General features: G+C 38.2%; 2 protein-coding genes across 2 annotated transcripts; one reads left to right on the top strand and one right to left on the bottom strand.

Annotated features, from left to right (window-relative positions):
- Window positions 1-1,527: 1,527 nt before the first annotated feature.
- Window positions 1,528-6,126, bottom strand: LOC103520369 (uncharacterized protein K02A2.6-like). The gene is made up of 3 exons (XM_008485456.1): window positions 5,950-6,126; window positions 2,094-5,908; window positions 1,528-1,666 (listed from the first exon to the last, which is right to left on the bottom strand). Exons 1-3 carry the CDS (start codon window positions 6,124-6,126, stop codon window positions 1,528-1,530), a joined length of 4,131 nt encoding a protein of 1,376 aa, XP_008483678.1.
- Window positions 6,127-12,964: 6,838 nt separating this feature from the next.
- Window positions 12,965-14,195, top strand: LOC113471985 (small lysine-rich protein 1). The gene is made up of 3 exons (XM_026831513.1): window positions 12,965-13,010; window positions 13,261-13,284; window positions 13,954-14,195. Exons 1-3 carry the CDS (start codon window positions 12,965-12,967, stop codon window positions 14,115-14,117), a joined length of 234 nt encoding a protein of 77 aa, XP_026687314.1. The 3' UTR covers window positions 14,118-14,195.
- The last annotated feature ends 6,423 nt before the right edge of the window (window positions 14,196-20,618 follow it).

Here is a 20,618-nt window from a genome sequence, read left to right on the forward strand (position 1 = left end):
ACGAAACAAGATCCGATTTCTTCTTTAATTTATTGTACTCAATGAGCATTTACTCGTATTTTCGCAAGAAGCAGTTCCTATTATATTGTTAGGATAAAAATGTAAAAGCGTTTTTTTTTTTACCGTTTGTCCAATACAAAAAAAAAAAATATTGATGTTTTTGTAGTTTATTGAATATTTTGTTTTTAAAACGGGTAGATTTCAGAACAAATTTTTCTTCTTCGCGTAGAGTAAGAAGTGGAGAGGTCTTATCCTTCGGGACGAGGTGCTTAATAAATGTGGATAAAGTAATTTCTTTATGTGGTTGCAACTTGTTTTCAAATTCCAATTCCTTACAATTTGACTTGTTTTCTGTCCATAATAACAATACTCGTTCTTTCATTCCAATTACAAAACAATATACGTTTCTTATTTCAACAATCAGAGTAACAATCACAAAAATTTTAACTTGGGTGTGAGACGATATACATAGGGTGATGGTAATACACCATTCGGAAGTTATCATTTTTACAGTTAATCACGTCGACCAATGGTTTTTTGGGTTAGCTTGTGAGGGTTACGTACCTGCTTGTGTACGCCCTAGGATCGCGGTTTCGATTGATACCGTCGGGGGCGCGAACTTTATCCTTTAGCCTTAACAGATAAGGTTCGGTTCTCGGAACGGACTGGGCTTTCTCTTAATCCGTCTTCCTTCTCTCTTTCCGTCTTTCGGGAGGATAAAGACCTTGGCACTTCCCCTCATAAAACACTCTTTGAAAAAGAAAATAAAAAAAGAATTTTTATATGGATCCGATTACTAAATATGTAATAAGTAAAAGAAACCAAAAAATCTGCAGGATGAGGACGACAGTTACATTTGAGATGAACTTCAGAAATAACAACATATTAGGAACTGTCTTTCTACCATCAATCTATCATGTCATTCAACCTTGATCTCGGAACGATAAAACTCTCTTGACAATCCCTCGTGTTAGGACGTGCCTCAAACATACGCACCGCGAATGCAACAAGAGCTTCGTACGATGAAACTGTGCTTAGATCTTAACCCTCGATATTTTAATCAGTTCTTAGTTTAATACAGCTAGAAAGAGCCTCTGAGACTTAGTGAGTCATCACATACGGGTAGACTATTCAATTTCGACCACCGTATCCACAACGCAGACTGGAACGTCCTGCTTTCCTTTAGATTACACTTGGTAATTTTGCAGGTTCAGGAAGTGGATAAATGTCGACAAAGACAATCGACCCTCACCAGAAAGTACTCAGCTGAATTTTCTTATTTGCTTGCAAGGGTCAGGTACTATGGTCAAGGCTCGTTGAGACATCTATGATTAGGCATAGGTTTGTTTATTTTCTCTTGGGCAGACCTAGGGTCGATGCTCCGTTGTGGATGCCTACTTGAATCGGGAAAAGTCCGAACTTGAAGTCACATTCCTCGTTTTCAGTGTTAGTTAGAATTTGTATTGGTAACATACGGAAGTGGCCCAAGTGTTTAGGCAGCAATCAAATTTCAATGAGCAGTCAATGTCAGGTGTGGCAAATCGTATTGTGGCGACTTTGTCTATACTCTACGTGTCCGAATGTCACTGCCGCATAGAGTTTTTTCCTGATCTCACACTTGCTTTCAGGACTTCTCGGAACACAGGAGAGTTGTAATTGATAACACCTGAAAGGAAAAAAGTCAGCATGTTATGACGAACATAGATTTTAATTCCCGCATTGGAATTGTTTAAATTTTCAAATCGCAGAATTTGATTCACAATATTTTTCTGGCAACTAGTGTTTTAGTTTACAGAAAATAAGGAAGAGAACATTTTTAGTTGAAAGTTCGTGCAAGACTGAATTATATTTTCACCAGACACCCTCATCATCACTGGCCAAAATCAAGACTCTGACATACTATGACATCCCCTTCTCTTCATAAAAAAACAATTGAACAAAATCATTTATACATGACATAATCGTCAAACTTCTTTGGTTGCTTGATAATTCTCTTGGGACGCACATATACTTCTTCCTCCATTTTTGTTTCCCTCTCATCTTCTATTTCTTCATTTCCATCTTCCTGGTCTTCTTCATCTTCAATTCTTTGCTCTTCCATCTCTTCGTCTTCTTGTGAATCCCCTTGTCCTTCTTGATCTTCTGCTTCAAAATATTCTTCCTGACTGCTATCATCCAACTTTTCTTCTATATTCTCTTCTTGTAGACCACAGATTCTTGGTTTGATGTGAATTTCATTCCTTCTTATAACATTATCATTTTCAGTTTTAATATGATATTCTCTGTTGTTTTCTTTTTCGATAATTGTTCCTTTTTGCCATTCTTTATCAGATGGATTCTTTTTGTACCAAATGGGTTGATACACCGCCAAAGGTTTTCTTTGTACAGTATGTTTGTTATACTGTTTTCCTGCTGCAATGCGATTATGCTGTATATTCTTTTGAATTGTTTCTGAACTTACGATTTGTTGATACTTCTGTATATTGGGTACCTGACATCGCAACCAACGACACATGAATCTACGTGCCGGGCTGAAGTTCACTTTATTAGGAGTATTTCTCCATACTAACAACATTTTATAGAAGTCAACATTCTCTGCGATGGCTTTCTGTATCAGTTGCTTCACAATTTTAACAGCTGCTTCTGCTTTTCCATTTCCCTGCTGATGAAACGGACTGCTTGTCTTATGGCTGAACTCCCATTCCTCTGTGAATGCTGAGAACTCCCTGTTGACAAAATTACTGCCATTATCTGATATTACAAGGGATGGGATACCATATCTGCTAAAATTCCTCTTACAAATCACAATCAGGCTCCTTGCCGTCATGTCTGGTAATTCGTCAATCTCAAAGAAGTCTGAGTAGTGGTCTACGGTTACAAGAAATCTTCTTTTCCTGTTATTGATTGTTACCTCGAATACGTCCATGCTCACCACTTCAAACGGGCTCTCTGGTATGATGTGGCTCATCATTTGGATCTTTGCTTGATTTGGCGCGAACCTGGCACACGTTTCACAAGACAATACTTTGTTTCGTACCTGTTCCGTGATACCTGGCCAGAATAACGTTTCTCGTGCCAGTTTCAAAGTTGCTTCCACACCAAGGTGACCAGAATGAAGTTTGTCCAAGAACTCCTTCCTTAGACATTTTGGGACAATTATTTGATTCCCTTTGAGGATAAAATCATCTTCTATCACGAGGTCTGATCTGAAATTCCAGAAGCATTTCAAACTGTTATCCACATTTTGTTTATTCTCGGGCCATCCATTCAATATCTGTTGGTGTAATCTTTGTAGCTGACTATCTTTTCTCGTTTCAATTTTAAGTTTTTCCAATGACTTGTCACTAATGGACGCTTTTCTGTCTTCCAGATACTGAATTCCTTGCTGTAATTCGTTTACAGTACTGATCTGATCATAACTGTCAAGCTCATACACATCCAGCTGTTTCTCGTCATTTTCCATGCTGATTGGAGCACGAGACAATGTATCAGCTAGATACATTTCTTTCCCTCTCTTGTATTTTATAAGGAGGTTATATCTTTGAAGAGATAAAATCATACTTTGGAGCCGCTTTGGTGTTTTCAGCAAAGATTTTTTAAAAACACTTACCAAAGGGCTATGATCCGTTTCTATGATCACTTTCTTACCACAAATGTATTGATCAAATTTCTTGCACGCAAAGACAATCGCCAACATTTCCTTCTCGATTTGTGCATAATTTCTTTGTGTGCTAGATAATGTTTTAGACGCATACGCTATAGGAAATCCGTTCTGCATGAGCGCACATCCCAACGCAAAACCCGAAGCATCGGTTTGAATGTAGATTTCGCTGTTGACATCAAAGTATTTTAAATTACTGGATTGTCCTATTATGGTCTTTAGCTTGCTGAATGCTGAATCATGTTTTTCACCCCAGATGAATTCACTACTGAGTCTTGTTAACTCACGTAATGGCTCGGCATGTGTGGACAAGTTTGGAATATAACGAGATAAATATGTCACCATTCCTAGAAATCTTAGCACTGCCTCTTTATTCTCAGGTTTTGGCATCTCTGTTATTGCTGATACCTTCTTACTATCAGGCCTCACTCCTTCTGATGATAATCTATGTCCAAAAAATACAATTTCTCTCTGCTTTAATTTCAATTTTTCAATGTTTAGCCTTACATTTTCTTCGCGTAGTCTAAACAACAATGCTCTCAGATTTCTATCATGATTTTCTTGGGCCTCACTATCCGTATTTCCTCGCCCTACTATCAGAATGTCATCTGCTAAGACATATATTCCACTCAGACCTGCTGTCACCTCCAACATCTTCTGTTGGAATATCTCCATTGCTGTGGAGATTCCAAAAGGAAGGCGGAGATACCGGTACTTCCCATAGGGTGTCCAGAAAGCAGTGAGCTTACTACTTTCCTCAGATAGGACTACTTGCCAAAACCCTTTTCTCGCATCCACAGTAGAAAACACCTTTGCATTATTTAACTCTGGTAATACCTCATCTAAGGTGGGTAACTGTTGTTTAGTGTCCTTAATAGCTTCATTAAGAAATCTGGGATCGAGACATATTCTCAGTTGTTTATTATCTTTTCTGACTATGGTGAGGTTACTTACCCAGTCAGTGTATTCTGTCTCTTTTTTTTTTATAATACCCATTCTTTCCATATCCTCGAGTTCTTTCTTCAGGTCCTCTCGCATGGATATCGGTATTCTTCTCGGTGGCTGTCTGACTGGTGTTCTTCCATTTATAATCTCTATGTCGACATCTCCTTTCATTCTGCCAATGCCGTCGAATACATCCATAAATTCGTTAATGATTGGATCGGAATGAACGTCTTGTCTCTCCAACTGAAATTCGCTGTTAATTTCATTACAATATTTAATTAATTTCAATGTTTCACATGTTTCAGCTGATAATAATGGACAATGATCCTTGTCTACCACTATGAACGAGATATTATACAAGGTCTTGTATCTTCTCACTTTGAGCGTAAATGCTCCCAACACTGCTATGGGTGTTCCCCCAAACGCTCTTAATTTCACACTGGTGTTATCTAATAATGCACACTCACCTTTGCCCAGAATTTGTTTCAATTGATTGTGTCCAATGACATTACAGCTAGCGCCTGTATCTAGCTGACATCTCACTGATTTTACCTTACTATTGCCAAGTACAAAGTTCAGGCTTGAGTAAACCCCGTTTGTTCCAGATTTCTCAATTTTCAGTACATCGTTGTCATTTTCACTGGCGCTGGCACGAGTAACTTCTTTCAGGACCGCTTCACCATGACAAACATGAGAAAAATGGCCTTTCTTGTTACACTTGAAACAAGTTTTATTCTTGGCTGGACATTTCAGGAGCGATGAGTGCCATTGTCCACCACAATATGGACACTTCTTGCTTGTTGCTGATGCTGGGAATGTAGTTGACTTGATCTTGTTGATATCATTCACTTTCCCACTCATGTTTTCCAATTGCTTCTTTGATTCTTCATCTGCCTTACACATCTGCACCACATCTGTAAGCTTCAAATTTTCTCTCAACCACAGCTTTTCTTTCATTTTCATGTTCTTGATGGAGCATATAATCTTGTCAATCATGATTTCTTCTTCCATTGCTTTGTATTCGCATAACTTGATCTGATCATTCAGTCTCATGAAGTACGTTTGATAATCTTCTTCCTCTTCCTGTTTCATTGAATTGAAGACGAACCTCTCATATCTTACATTGATTTCAGGACTCATCTTCTTCTTCAACGCTTCTAACACTTTATCTGTTGTGATTCCCTCTTCTTCTATGTTGACTATCTTGAACACGATCTTTGCTGCTTCACATCCAATGACATTCATCAGTAATGCCACTTTCTTCTTCTCTGGTTCTTTCTCTGTCCCACTGGCCACTAGGTACTCCTTCCACATCCGTGTGAAAAATTGTTATTGTCCCTCACATTGCCACTGAGATCCAAAGGACTGGGACACGGGATATTGATGACTTGTTGTTTCAACACCTTCTCAGTTTCACACTGTTGTTGCAGTCTGATGTTCTCATTCATCAACTGAGAAGTACGTCGATCAATTTCTCTTGCAATCAAATCCATCAGTTGTTGATGATCCATGTCTGTCATTGCTATACTAATCTTCCACAAAGGAGTCTTAATCACAGATATCTCAAACAGACAAAAAAATGCAAAGTTAGCACACCTGACACCATGTTTTAGTTTACAGAAAATAAGGAAGAGAACATTTTAGTTGAAAGTTCGTGCAAGACTGAATTATATTTGCACCAGAACCTCTCATTGGTTCATTTCAAAATTTTTAGCCAATCAAGATTGCTTAATCCAAGACCACACTTTGAATTTAAACTTTATGTTTAAACGATTGCATTAAGATATCTACTGGACTAACTTTAAAATCCTAAGTTTAATGTCAATTAAACTGCTACCTACTTGTTTCTTACCCTTTGTTTTAGTTTACAGAAAATAAGGAAGAGAACATTTTTAGTTGAAAGTTCGTGCAAGACTGAATTATATTTTCACCAGACACCCTCATCATCACTGGCCAAAATCAAGACTCTGACATACTATGACACCCTTTCAACTTAACCCACCCTGAATACTTACATGTTATTATAATTATTATTCTTTAATACCTAGGTACCTATAATCTACATGTGTTTTAATTGAATGTAACGAGTAGGTAGATTTTATATTCAGTGGTCTGTATACAGTGTATACTAAGTATGTGTACCTACATCTGAGTAGGTTAGGTACTTAAGTACAGGCCTCGTTTTATCCCTTTACTTGAGTACCAGAAAAATCCACAGACAGTGAACTCAAGTAAAGGGTGAAAGTTAGGAAAAACAAAAATATTCGACTTCAATACAGGTCAAAATTATTTATTTAGATATTTTCTACAAACTACTATCTTTTTTCACTCAAATGTCTTCACAAGGCGAAAAGCGTCCCGAAATAACTAGCCCCACGCGGTCGGTCACCCATACAGGTACACACCAAGCTCAACGGCGCTTAACTTCCGAGTTCCCCGGGGGTGGGGACCTGATCAACCGATACAAAGCTACTGACTGACTGATGTTAAAGTTACTGACTGCGTTCCTGTTTATACTTGTGTAATAAATTATAATCTATGTAGATATTGTAGATATACTTGTTTGTATTTCTGTTTGGTTTGTTTTGTTTTCGAATTACAACGAATGAAGAAAGAGAGCGGAAGAGAAAAGAGAAAGAGAGAGAGAAGGGAGGGGCGAGAGAGAGAGAGAGAGAGAGGGCAATCAGCTTTGGTACTTATTGAAATTGAAGTGGCGAGGATTATATGAAAAGGGCACATTGAGGGAAAGGTGAGGGAGGGAGAGAGGGATGAAGAGAAAGGGAGAAAGAGAGAGGGATGACGAGATAGGGAGAGAAGGACGAAGAGATAGGGAGGGAGAGAGAGAGAGAGGGGAGGGAGAGGGATGAAGAGAGAGAGAGAAAGGGGAGGGAGAGGGATGAAGAGAGAGAGATTGGCGAAGGAGGGCTAGCTAGTGGTGTAGGGAGTTTTTTATGCTTCCCCCACTTATAAATGTTTATTTACAGATAAAGGTGTGTCCAAACATAATCGATCGAAACGATGAAAACTACATAATTATTATGTTGTTGAGGTAGTGATGTGGCCGGTTCAGTCGATGTCGATTGATGGCCGTTCGATTATGTGTGGACACACCTTAAGACAGCATGACGACCTAGCCAGCGGCAGCGTTGACTAAATCGTCTAGTAGACGAGTTAATAAGGTTCCATTTTTAACAAAAAAAAATAGAAAGTAATAATAAACTTAAACAAAAGTTACAAGATATGAAAAATAAAAGAAATCTCAAATTTGAATTCAGCATCGCCAAAAGCTCATTAAAAAAACATCCAATGTCAATTAATTTGGAAAGCAAATTAGGATGTAATGAACAAGAAAATGGAAACACAAACATCGAAGGAAGGTACAAGCGCAATAGATACACAAAAGGAGAAGAAAGAGGAGCAATAAACGGACTCGCAATTAGCGGAAAGCCTCACAGAACATGCCTACAGAAAACAAAATAAGTATCGGGTTGAGTGAAAGATAAGGGAACAGAATAATACCTACATTACCTACTTACGTACGTATTAAGAGTATAAAGACTTTAAATTTTATGGAACTTTTAGAAATTGATTTGCCATAAAAAAAGTTCATAAAATTTCAGTCTTCTTCGTCTCAAGTATATCATTAACCCCTAGGTGACTTAACTATTCCTCCCTCTCTCTCTCTCTCTCTTCCTCCTGTCTTTCTGTCTCTCTCTGGCGTTCGCCTGGTAAACAGGAGGGCGTGGGTTCAATCCCAGTCGAGGTATGGAATTTTATCCTCAATATTTGAGAATTTGACCACACTAATAGTAGTGGCCTACTGCTGGAGTAAAGGGACTTTTCAGTCCTATTCGAGCAGTATAAATAAGCACTATTATTATTATTCCCTACGTCTACTGCAGTGGGTAACTTGATGCATACCTACATACGAGTAGATTACTAAGCTAAGTCAGCTAAGCTACACCTGCTTAGCTAAGTACCTACTTACCTAACCTATTACATGTAGGTAGACATTTTTTTCTTTTTTACGAAGCATCAGCAAAAACACAAGCCAAACAAATTTTCTTACCCAGAGGAGGCATTTTTTAATTAGGCTCTACTGCCTACATACGAGTAGATCACTAAGCTAAGTCAGCTAAGCTACACCTGCTTAGCTAAGTACCTATACTTACCTAACCTATTACATGTAGGTAGACATTTTTTTTCTTTTTTACGAAGCATCAGCAAAAACACAAGCCAAACAAATTTTCTTACCCAGAGGAGGCATTTTTTAATTAAGGCTCTACTAACTAAAGGTCCCTTATGCTAGCGTAAATATGAGCCGGGTACAGTTTTTGTTCTACCTATGTACCTAGGTTTCGTATTCCAGTATTCCCCCGTCATCGTCATCCAGAAGGTCTGAACGGGACAAAAGGTGTGTGTGTATTTTTAATTAGCATTTTAATATTCAACGCTGAACCTGAAATATTATTTATTGTACTCATTTTATACTGAGAAGGGGGAAGAGGAGAGAGAGAGAGAGAGAGAGAGAGAGAGAGAGAGGAGGGAGAAGGGAGAGAGAGAGCAATGTTAGAAGAGCACTTACTTGGCATAGGCATCAGCTTTTCCTTGGAAAAAAAAACCTGCACCTTTATGGTGATAAATCAGAGGTGATATAACCGACTTGGGTACCAATGCTCGCCTAAACAGGAAGGCGTGGGTTCAATCCCAGCCGAGGTCCATTTGGTCCTCAATATAATTTGAGGATTTGACCACAATACTTAATCTACTGTTAGGGCCTGAAAACTCTTTTCAAAAGTTTTATTACAAAGGAAACCCCCAAGACGTGGCCATTTGGTGACGAAGGGACTTTTGGCTCACCGGGGGTTAATTAATAATAATAAGTCATTACTCATAAATGTCTCCTGTTATCCCCCTCTACCCGTGTTATTTCCCTACCTCATTTATTTCCCTACCTCATTTTCTCTCCCACTAAATCACATCCCTCTCCTTTCCCCTCCTTTTACCTTTTTTCTTTCTCTCTACCTCCTATTAACTTCTCTCTCTATTCCCTACCTCCCATGTTCCTCTCTCTTTTCTCCCTACCTTAAATTCCGTTCTAAATTATTCCCCTCCTCCTCCTTCAATGTCCTTCCGTTGTTGCTATCTCTTTCTCCCTTTCTCCCCCCCCCTCTCTCTCTCTTTCTCCCTTCCTCTTATTCTACTCTAAATAACTCCGTACCTTAAATTCCGTTTTAAATTATTCCCCTCCTCCTTCAATGTCCTTCCGTTGTTGCTATCTCTTTCTCCCTTTCTCCCCCCCCCTCTCTCTCTCTTTCTCCCTTCCTCTTATTCTACTCTAAATAATTCCCCTTTTCCCTTCAATGCCTTTCCTATCTACCTTTCTCTATCTTCTCCCTCATTAGCAAATTTACCACTACTCACGCAACAATTTCCCCTCCTCCTCTCTCCCTCCCTCAGCTAGTATCTCTCTCTGCATCCCCTCTCCCCTATCTCTTCCCACTCTATCTTCTCTTCTTCTTCCTTCCCCTTTTTAGCCCGTCCTTCTTTTATTAAATTACAATAGTAATAATAAAAGGTATAGTGGACGGGCTATTGTATTCTCTTCGGTGTCTGCCTGCCTGTCTGTCTGTCCCCTTAGAAGAACTTCTCCAAACCTGGTCGACCTATATATCAAATTAAAGGTCTTTTTACCAGGAAAACGAAAGTGGTGGTGCAAATTTAGTCCAGAAATTCCTTTATTAAATTACAATAGTAATAATAAAAGGTATAGTGGACGGGCTATTGTATTCTCTTCGGTGTCTGCCTGTCTGTCTGTCCTCTTTATATCAAATTAAAGGTCTTTTTACCAGGAAAACGAAAGTGGTGGTGCAAATTTTGTCCAGAAAATCAAAAAGCCAAAAAACAAAAAAAAAAAAACTGTTTTTTTGGGGGATTTTTTTTTCACATTTTCTCACACAAATGAGCTCTGATCTCGAAATTTGTCGCGACGACCTATAAACTCAAAGCGAGTCTCTCTCCCTCCCTCAGCTAGTATCTCTGCATCCCCTCTCCCCTATCTCTTCCCACTCTATCTTCTCTTCTTCTTCTTCCTTCCCCTTTTTAGCCCGTCCTTCTTTTATTAAATTACAATAGTAATAATAAAAGGTATAGTGGACGGGCTATTGTATTCTCTTCGGTGTCTGCCTGTCTGTCATCTGTCCCCTTAGAAGAACTTGTCCAAACCTGGTCGACCTATATATCAAATTAAAGGTCTTTTTACCAGGAAAACGAAAGTGGTGGTGCAAATTTAGTCCAGAAAATCAAAAAGCAAAAAAAAACTGCTTTTTTTTGGGGGATTTTTTTCACATTTTCTCACACAAATGAGCTCTGATCTCGAAATTTGTCGCGACGACCTATAAACTCAGGAAAACTTTTTATAGATAACACTTCAGTCGATAATTTAAGACCGGTTTTAGCGTCCCCTATGTAAGCTACGCCGAGCAAGGCCAATAAATTGATGGATGACTTAAACATTATATTGGGAATAAAGGGAGAACGGGCTCTAGCGCTCTAGTCGTGATTTTAAATCATTATACATGAAAGTAAAATCAAATCAAGAATAATAATAAACTGAATATTAAACAAATTAGGTAGAATAATAATAAACTGAATATTAAACATATGTAGGTACTGATTTTCTCTAATCACGATCGAATAAACTACGGGCTAAAAAATTCCCGGAGGGACGGGCGCAGCTTGTTCATTCCCTTCCTTTTACTTCCCCTAATCCCGAAGCAAGGAGGGGGTTGTTTCTCTCCTCAATTTATCATATTTTAATTTGAAAGAAGAGAGGAATGAGGAGGGTGAATGGCTTTTTTTTTGTAATTTTTATACAATTTTCTAACAAGTTAAATATTCCCTCGTCGTTCGCACTTTTTTGTCCCGTAAATTAATATTTTTCTGGACACTCGTTGCTATCTTGAAAGCCCAGAAGAGGTTAGGTAGTAGAACAGCCGCGGTAGACAGTAATAGTACGAAGCAAGGACGGGGTTGTTTCTCTTCTCAATTTATCATATTTTAATTTGAAAGAAGAGAGGAATGAGGAGGGTGAATGGCTTTTTTTTGTAATTTTTATACAATTTTCTAACAAGTTAAATATTCCCTCGTCGTTCGCACTTTTTTGTCCCGTAAATTAATATTTTTCAAATTTATTATTCTTTATTAGCTAGGAGAACTTTTTTATAGGTCACAAAAGCTTCGGTTCAACAGATTTCAAAGTCACAAAAAAGATGGAGGGTTTTTGAAGTGTTAAGGGGCAAAATGCAAAATCCCTACTACAAGATTAATGGCCGGGGCCACAATCAGTGTTTAAACGCGGTTTAAGTTTAACTCTTGGATTAAGCAAATCTGATTGGCTGAAAATGTCGAGATTAACCAATCAGATTGCCCATATTAAAAAGTAAACTGAGTTTACCACCACCATAACAAGGTTGAATAATTGTATGAATGCCTGAAAATTAAGTAAGTATGCAATGTGCAATATAATACAATTATTTTTCTACATTTTTATTTTGTTCCAATTATCACATACATAGGTACATTATGCGTAAGTAAGTATGCAATGTGAAATATAATACAATTATTTTTCTACATTTTTATTTTGTTCCAATTAGCACATATATTATGCTGTAGACTCTGCAGAGACGTGGGTTATGAAGGGGAAGGATGAGAGTAGACTCCAAGCCGCTGAAATGCGCTTTGTACGAAGTATGATTGGGAAAAGAAGGAGAGATAGAGTAAGAAACGAGGAATCAAGAAGAATAGCAGGTCACAGCGGGTGTCGAAAAAGTACAAGAGAGGATTGAGAGGTCGAGATTACAATGGTACGGACATATGAGAAGACTAGATGAAAATAGAATACCTTCAAGAATGTTTCATCTGGAAATGGAAGGGAGAAGATGAAGGGGTCGCCCGAGACTGCGATGGATAGATATGATCCATAAAGACATAGAAAAAAGAGGTTTAGATCCAACAATAAAATTGCAATTAACGAAGAAAAGTTCAAAGATATACGTAGAACATGGTGGAGAGGCTTTGTTCATAGTCCACCCATTTCTGGAAGGACTTGAGATTTGATGATGATGATGATTTTGTGGCTAACACCTATTTAAGGTAAATTCCTTAAGCAATCATCTGATTGGCTAAATTTTTAAAAATCAACCAATCACATAGGTACATTATGCTGCAGACTCTGCAGAGACGTGGGTTATGAAGAGGAAGGATGAGAGTAGACTCCAAGCCGCTGAAATGCGCTTCGTACGAAGTATGATTGGGAAAAGAAGGATAGATAGAGTAAGAAACGAGGAATCAAGAAGAATGTCGAAAAAGTACAAGAGAGGATTGAGAGGTCGAGATTACAATGGTACGGTCATATGAGAAGACTAGATGAAAATAGAATACCTTCAAGAATGTTTCATCTGGAAATGGAAGGGAGAAGATGGAGGGGTCGCCCGAGACTGCGATGGATAGAAGATATGATCCATAAAGACATAGAAAAAAGAGGTTTAGATCCAACAATCGTAATTAACGAAGAAAAGATCAAAGATATATGTAGAAAATGGTGGAGAGGCTTTGTTCATAATCGACCCATTTCTGGAACGACTTAAGACAAGCCCAGAAAGCTGTTCGTAAGACTGGTGAGTGCATGACTTTTCACATAATGATTTGACGTAGCTTAAGTAAGGCTGCTTATTTGCTTAACCAATGTCATATAACCACGAGACCAAGGCTATAATCGGTTGCAGATGCTTACAAAATATGTAGTTTAAATCCGCAATTCTATGGCTCAAGAACGCTGTTAACTGCTATTTTGTGTGACCACATTGGGTCGATTCTTCTTAATCGATAGACTGGAAACACTAATCAATAGTTTCATTATCCAAATAGTCTTTCTTCTATAGTCAATTTTTGTTTAGCTTATGTAGCTGAACAAACCTAACGAAGTTTATTCAAAGCTAAAATTTCAATTTTTGTTAAGCTAACCGAACTTGCTCACCTTGGTTTGGAACCGGGCTTTTTCTTTAGTTCCGTTTAACCGAATTAGACAAAACTTTAAAGAACCAGTGACATGTTTCTGTCAGGTCTAAAACGAAAAACCCTTTGTCCTTTAAAAGTAATCCGAACTTGTTCACCTTGGTTTGGAACCGGGCTTTTTCTTTAGTTCCATTTAACCAGAGTTAACCGAATTAGACAAAACTTTAAAGAACCAGAGACATGTTTCTGTCAGGTCTAAAACGAAAAACCCTTTGTCCTTTAAAAGTAATCATAAAAAAAGACATAAAACAAATTTGTTTTTCTACTCACAGGTGAAAGCAAAGGCAAAACTCGAAGCAACGTAGACATATTCAATGAGCACGCTATGGAGAACGCTTACTTCACGTGTCATAACGTTCAGGACCTACTCAAGTGTCGCGGATTCCCCTGGCCTGATCTACAGAAGAAGAAGAAAAAGGGGAAGAAGGGAAAATAAAACCGAGCATAACGAATGAGAAACATTGCTAGAAGAAGGGAAAAGGGAAAGGGCTCCCCCCTAACAAACGAGAGAAAAAAAAAAAGAGATAGAACAAATTAATGATATTCTTTCATTAGTTATTGATATATCTATTTATTAAAGTGAAAGGATGACATCATGAGTATTGCTAGAAAAAGGGAAAGGGCTCCTCCCCTAACAAACGAGAAAAAAAAAGAGATAGAACAAATTAATGATATTCTTTCATTAGTTATTGATATATCTATTTATTAAAGTGAAAGGATGACATCATGAGATACAAAACATGTTGACTCTTTTCCATCAATAAAGTTCTGTATTTAGTTAAGTCACTCTTACTCGTATAATATGTATCCCCATTTTCCGGGATGACATGGTATCCCGTTTTCAAAGTTTATTTATTAAAGTGTAAAAAAAAGAGAGGAATATTGGTAGAAGAAAAGGGGGTTTAAGAGAGGGAGGGGGATAAAAGAAATTGGTAGACGGTTTTCTGTTTGATTAGATGGCTAGATGGCAATGGCTAGTTGGCTAGCCATTTTTTATTTATTTTGTACAATAATGTATACTATTATAACCATAGGTAGAAATTCAAAATGCTTGTCACAAATGTCGTTGCCAAGATAAATACAAACCATAACTTATTATTATTATTATTTTTTTTTTAGCAAACAATTTTTTTTTTTATTCCATACCTACAAAATGTTTTATTTAGACTATCAAAGCAACGTAGGACACAGTCTTCCTTAATTTGTATTAAGTACAGTACTGATTACTGACTTTCCACTCCCCAAAAATTAATTTGGGCGCAAATGGGTTAAGGGGCCAAGAAGGAACATTTAAGGGGCCCCCTGTCAATTTGAAGCATCCCGCCCCCGTATTAAAATGTCTCTGAAGGGGAATTTTTTTTTATAAACACCAACTGATTTTGTGTGCCCAAATCAGGACTCGAAACGATTCCAATGTGTAAATCATTACCCTGATCATTTTACGTCGGAGTAGCAGAAACTGGAGTTGATATTTCACTTAGATTTCCATCGGTTACTTCAGGCTGATTTGTGTCTGGGCTTATCTCATTGGGCGAGGCACTAGCTGTGTGGTTGACCTCATTAGTTTTCTCTTGTGATTGGACAATACCTCGCGCTACGTAATCCCAATACGTTCTTCGTATTCTATCGTAAGACGTTGCCAGGTCTTTGCACATCTACAGGAAACATGATAATGTTGATATTGATAACTACGTAGGTAGGTATAGGTATAATACTCTAATAAATCTAAATAAAGAAAGAGTCAATAGTTCAATACCTCTCATTTACTCTTGCACAATTACTTTCAAAGATAAGGTAGTGCACCAGCCTTGTAAGCACTCGGTCACGAGTTCGATTCTCGCCCGGGGCGAGATTTTTCCTAAAAAGATAAGGTTCGTTTTCGAAACGGCTGGCTTTCTCTTATCCTGTCCTTCTGTTTTCGATTTCTGGTTAATAAGACCTCCGTTCTTACATTTCTCTCTATTAACCCTCTTAAGAAGAAAAAAACATTCTTCCTTCCGCCAAATCTACAACTTCAATCAAGGATCGCACGTTTTTACTGCTAACCACCCCGTCTTCATAAACTCAAGTACGTAAGTCCCTTGAAATATTATGGATAACAGTCCATGTCACTTGATCACATGGTGTGATATTTACCATCCTTCCGCCAAATCTATAACTTCAATCAAGGATCGCGCGTTTTTACTGCTAACCATCCCGTCTTCATAAACTCAAGTACGTAAGTCCCTTGAAATATTATGGATAACAGTCCATGTCACTTGATCACATGGTGTGATATTTACCTAACTCTTGGATTAAGCAAATCTGATTGGCTGAAAATGTCGAGATCAATCAATCAGATTGCCCATATTAAAAAGTAAACTGAGTTTAAATTCTGAGTGTGACCACCACCATAACAAGGTTGAATAATTGTATGAATGCCTGAAAATTAAGTAAGTATGCAATGTGCAATATAATATGCTGCAGACTGCAGAGACGTGGGTTATGAAGAGGAAGGATGAGAGTAGACTCCAAGCCGCTGAAATGCGCTTTGTACGAAGTATGATTGGGAAAACAAGGAGAGATAGAGTAAGAAACGAGGAATCAAGAAGAATAGCGGGTGTCAAAAAAGTACAAGAGAGGATCGAGAGGTCGAGATTACAATGGTACGGACATATGAGAAGACTAGGTGAAAAGAGAATACCTTCAAGAATGTTTCATCTGGAAATGGAAGGGTGAAGACGAAGGGGTCGCCCGAGACTGCGATGGATAGATATGATCCATAAAGACATAGAAAAAAGAGGTTTAGATCCAACAATTGTAATTAACGAAAAAAAGTTCAAAGATATATGTAGAAAATGGTGGAGAGGCTTTGTTCATAATCGACCCATTTCTGGAACGACTCAAGATTTGATGATGATTTTGTGGCTAACACCTATTTAAGGTAAATTCCTTAAGCAATCATCTGATTGGCTAAATTTTTAAAAATCAACCAATCAAATTGCTTAATCCAAGAGTTAAAATTGAAGCGAGTTTAAACTCAATTTGTGGACTTGGCCATAAGCAAGCCTAATCCAAGACATTCTCTACCACCCAACCCGTAGAGCATCACCGGAAATTGAACTCGGGACCTCATGTGATACCTACTCGGTCACGGAGGGTACTTCAGAAATATTTTCATACCATAATAACATTCATAATCCCATATCATAATCCTGAAAGCCTTCAAGAATGAAATAGTGGATTTTACCATGAAATAGTAAAGTTGAATTTGAATACCATAGGAATCATTAATTCATTATACCTGTTATTTTCTAATACAGGGGGTTTAGTTTAGTTTAATTATTTAGATAGAATAGAATGGAATTTTCAGGTAGCTGCATACCCATGGAGGTATCATACATGAATTTTTCACATTTATTAACGTCACTCCCTTCTCTCCTTAACTTGAAAAACGGGGTCACCTCTCTCTCTTTCTCTATCTCTCTCCCTCCACCTCCCTCTCTCTCTCTTCCTCTCTCCTCCTCCCTATATCTCTCTCCCTCCCTCCTCTTTCCTATATCTCTCTCTCTGCCTCTCCTACTCCCTATCTCTCTCTCCCTCCCTCCTCTTTCCTATATCTCTCTCTCTCTCCCTCCCTCCTCTTTCCTATATCTCTCTCTCTCTCCCTCCCTCCTCTTTCCTATATCTCTCTCTCTCTCCCTCCCTCCTCTTTCCTATATCTCTCTCTCTCTCCCTCCCTCCTCTTTCCTATATCTCTCTCTCTCTCCCTCCCTCCTCTTTCCTATATCTCTCTCTCCCTCCCTCCTCTTCCCTATATCTCTCTGCCTCTCCTCCTCCCTATATCTCTCTCTCTCTTCCTCCCTCCCCACATTTCTCTCTCTCCTTCTCCTCTCTCTCTCTGCTTCTCCTACTCTCCTTCTGTCCTTTATTCCGATTTATTCAGTCTAGTCAGGGCTGTAAATTATTCAATGAGACAAGGATACATATAGCTCCATGGGGAGTCTAGTGGAATACCTTCCTCCCTAATAGGGCTCGGTGCACCCTACTTCCTCCCCACTAGGACTGAGTGCACTCAGGGATCTAGCCTGTGATGTGTGACACGAGAATCCTTATCAATCACAGTAGGAAGGAAAAAGGTCATACCACCTTTTTACTTTCCTCATCCTATAGGAAGGAAAGTAAGGTATTCGGGCAAAATTTTCGATGGCGAGTTTTTTTTCTCTCTTTTTAGGGTGGTTTGGGTTAATTTTGAGATGCTAACCTTTGGGGGTAATTTCGGCGCATACTTGCGGAATGGGCAAGCTACGATACAGGCCACAAGAGTCTAATGTAACAGTTGTTTCATTGCTGCGGAATATAAACAGCGCTAGAACATTTCTTTTTACCTTCTTTATATCTATCCAAAGATTTTAAACCCTAAAGTTAAACTCTTGACCTCACCCAGCATCCATAGACACTGAAAGCAAACTTCAGCCATTCGCAATCAAAGAATCAACACAAATCAACAAACATTCATCTATTAGGTACCTGCCTTTTGGTTTTACGAGTTCAAAGACTCCTCCCGACTTTAATAATTAATTTAAAACTAATGAATGGGTGTTTGGCTAGGTACAGTCGAATTTTCTTACTTTCTTTGTTTTCCAAGTCCTTTGTAGTGAAATCTATCCACTCGGCCACAGAGGTTGTTTAGTCAGGGATATCTTTCATTCCTGACCTTTGTTTTCCAAGTCCTTTGTAGTGAAATCTATCCACTCGGCCACAGAGGTTGTTTAGTCAGGGATATCTTTCATTCCTGACTCTTCAATTAGCATCTTGATCCTATAAGAGTTTTCAATTATTAATTATTACCCTTTTTGTGCTTCAGGAGTTAAGATCAATGTCAGTGTTAGATTGAACTATGATTATTTGATTAACTTTTAATCTTGGAGTTATCCAAGTCCTTTGTAGTGAAATCTATCCACTCGGCTACAGAGGTTGTTTAGTCAGGGATATCTTTCATTCCTGACTCTTCAATTAGCATCTTGATCCTATAAGAGTTTTCAATTATTACCCTTTTTGTGCTTCAGGAGTTAAGATCAATGTCAGTGTTAGATTGAACTATGATTATTTGATTAACTTTTAATCTTGGATTAGGCAATCAATCTGTTTGCTGATTTCAATTTTTTAGCCATTCAGGTTTCTCAATTCAAGATTAAAAGTTAATCACAGTTTAATCTCCGCGTTTGGCACCGACGATCAATAAAGAGACCAGTTTCTTACCTCTGCCTATGGTAGTCGGAAAGTGTTTAGTTTTGCGTAAAAAATAAATTCGTCAAATTTCCTTGTGGTTCTGCTCGAGAAATTCAAAAAGATATTCCGTAGTGCATTGACTTTCAGTTAGGAAGTAACAAAATAAATGTATTCATGAAAAAATATTTTAATAAAATTTTCACACGTGCAATATTCCGTAGTGCATTGACTTTCAGTTAGGAAGTAACAAAATAAATGTATTCATGAAAAAATATTTTAATAAAATTTTCACACGTGCGGGATTTAACTAATTAGTTAAACTAAGTCGAAATGTATTGTACAAAGGGAAAAGCTAAATAAAGGGAAACCCGGAAAGGCACCACTATTAAAAAAAAAAGAAAAAAATCTAAAAATAAGGAAAATAAAGGTAAAAGTGAAACCACTTCAAATCGCGAAATAATTTTTAGAGGGGTATATGAATTTCTGGAAAAAAGAACTGATATTTACATAGCGAAGAGAAGTTTGGAAACAACTCGAGATGTGAAGCAGACAAGCGCTCGCGACGGACTGCGACTGATGTGGTTTGTGGATTTCGTCCAAACATACACGAGTGTGACTCACTCAAAACTGACGAAGTATTTGTGAGGTGGTCGAAATATTGTTCTCTCCCCTCCCCATCTCTTTATGAAAATATCGCACGGATAGGTACCTTGAGGGGGACCAAAAACTGTTTCTCGTTCTCTCTTTATGAAAATATCGTACTTATAGGTACCTAGAGGGGGAAGAAAAACTGTTTCTCGCCCCCAACACGGATAGGTACCTTGAGGGGTACCAAAAACTGTTTCTCGTTCTCTCTTTATGAAAATATCGTACTTATAGGTACCTAGAGGGGGAAGAAAAACTGTTTCTCGCCCCCAATACTTATAGGTACCTAGAGGGGGAAGAAAAACTGTTTCTCGCCCCCAACTTTCAAGGTATTGTAGAATAGAATTACCTACACTTTGTTTATCCTGCCAGAATGAAACTGAAAAGTCCCTTTATTGTAGGTCATCGTTCCGAAATCGAAGAAAGAGGACAGGTCCTGAGAAAGCCAGCCGTTCCAAGAATGTGCCTTATAGCAACCTAGTGCTTGAAAAAGATACAGTTAACTTGGGTTCATGTTAGACAGTTAGACCATTGACAGTAGTCAGGGGACTCTAACATCAACTAGTGTTGCACGCGGAACGAGATGAGACGAGATCTTGTTTAGTGAATTTTGAGACGAGACAGGAAATTTCTCGTCGTGCATGACTACCCGTCACCTGATAACAACATCGTCAGAAATATAAACGCGCATATAATTTTATGGGAAATTCTATATTTTTACCTTTCCCAAGCATAAATTAAGTCTTTCCCCCTTCTTGTTCATGTTAGACAGTTAGACCATTGACAGTAGTCAGGGGACTCTACCATCAACTAGTGTTGCACGCGGAACGAGATGAGACGAGATCTTGTTTAGTGAATTTTGAAACGAGACATCAAATTTCTCGTCGTGCATGACTACCCGTCACCTGATAACAACATCATCAGAAATATAAACGCGCATATAATTTTATGGGAAATTCTATATTTTTACCTTTCCCAAGCATAAATTAAGTCTTTCCCCCTTCTTGTTGCGTCTCATATAAACAACTCGATAGCAACATACAAGCCATCCCATGGTAACGCTTTCCCTGTTACCTTGACG

This window comes from Diaphorina citri, unplaced genomic scaffold, assembly GCF_000475195.1.
Source record: "Diaphorina citri unplaced genomic scaffold, Diaci psyllid genome assembly version 1.1 scaffold3538, whole genome shotgun sequence".
Taxonomy (NCBI): Eukaryota; Metazoa; Arthropoda; class Insecta; order Hemiptera; family Psyllidae; genus Diaphorina; species Diaphorina citri.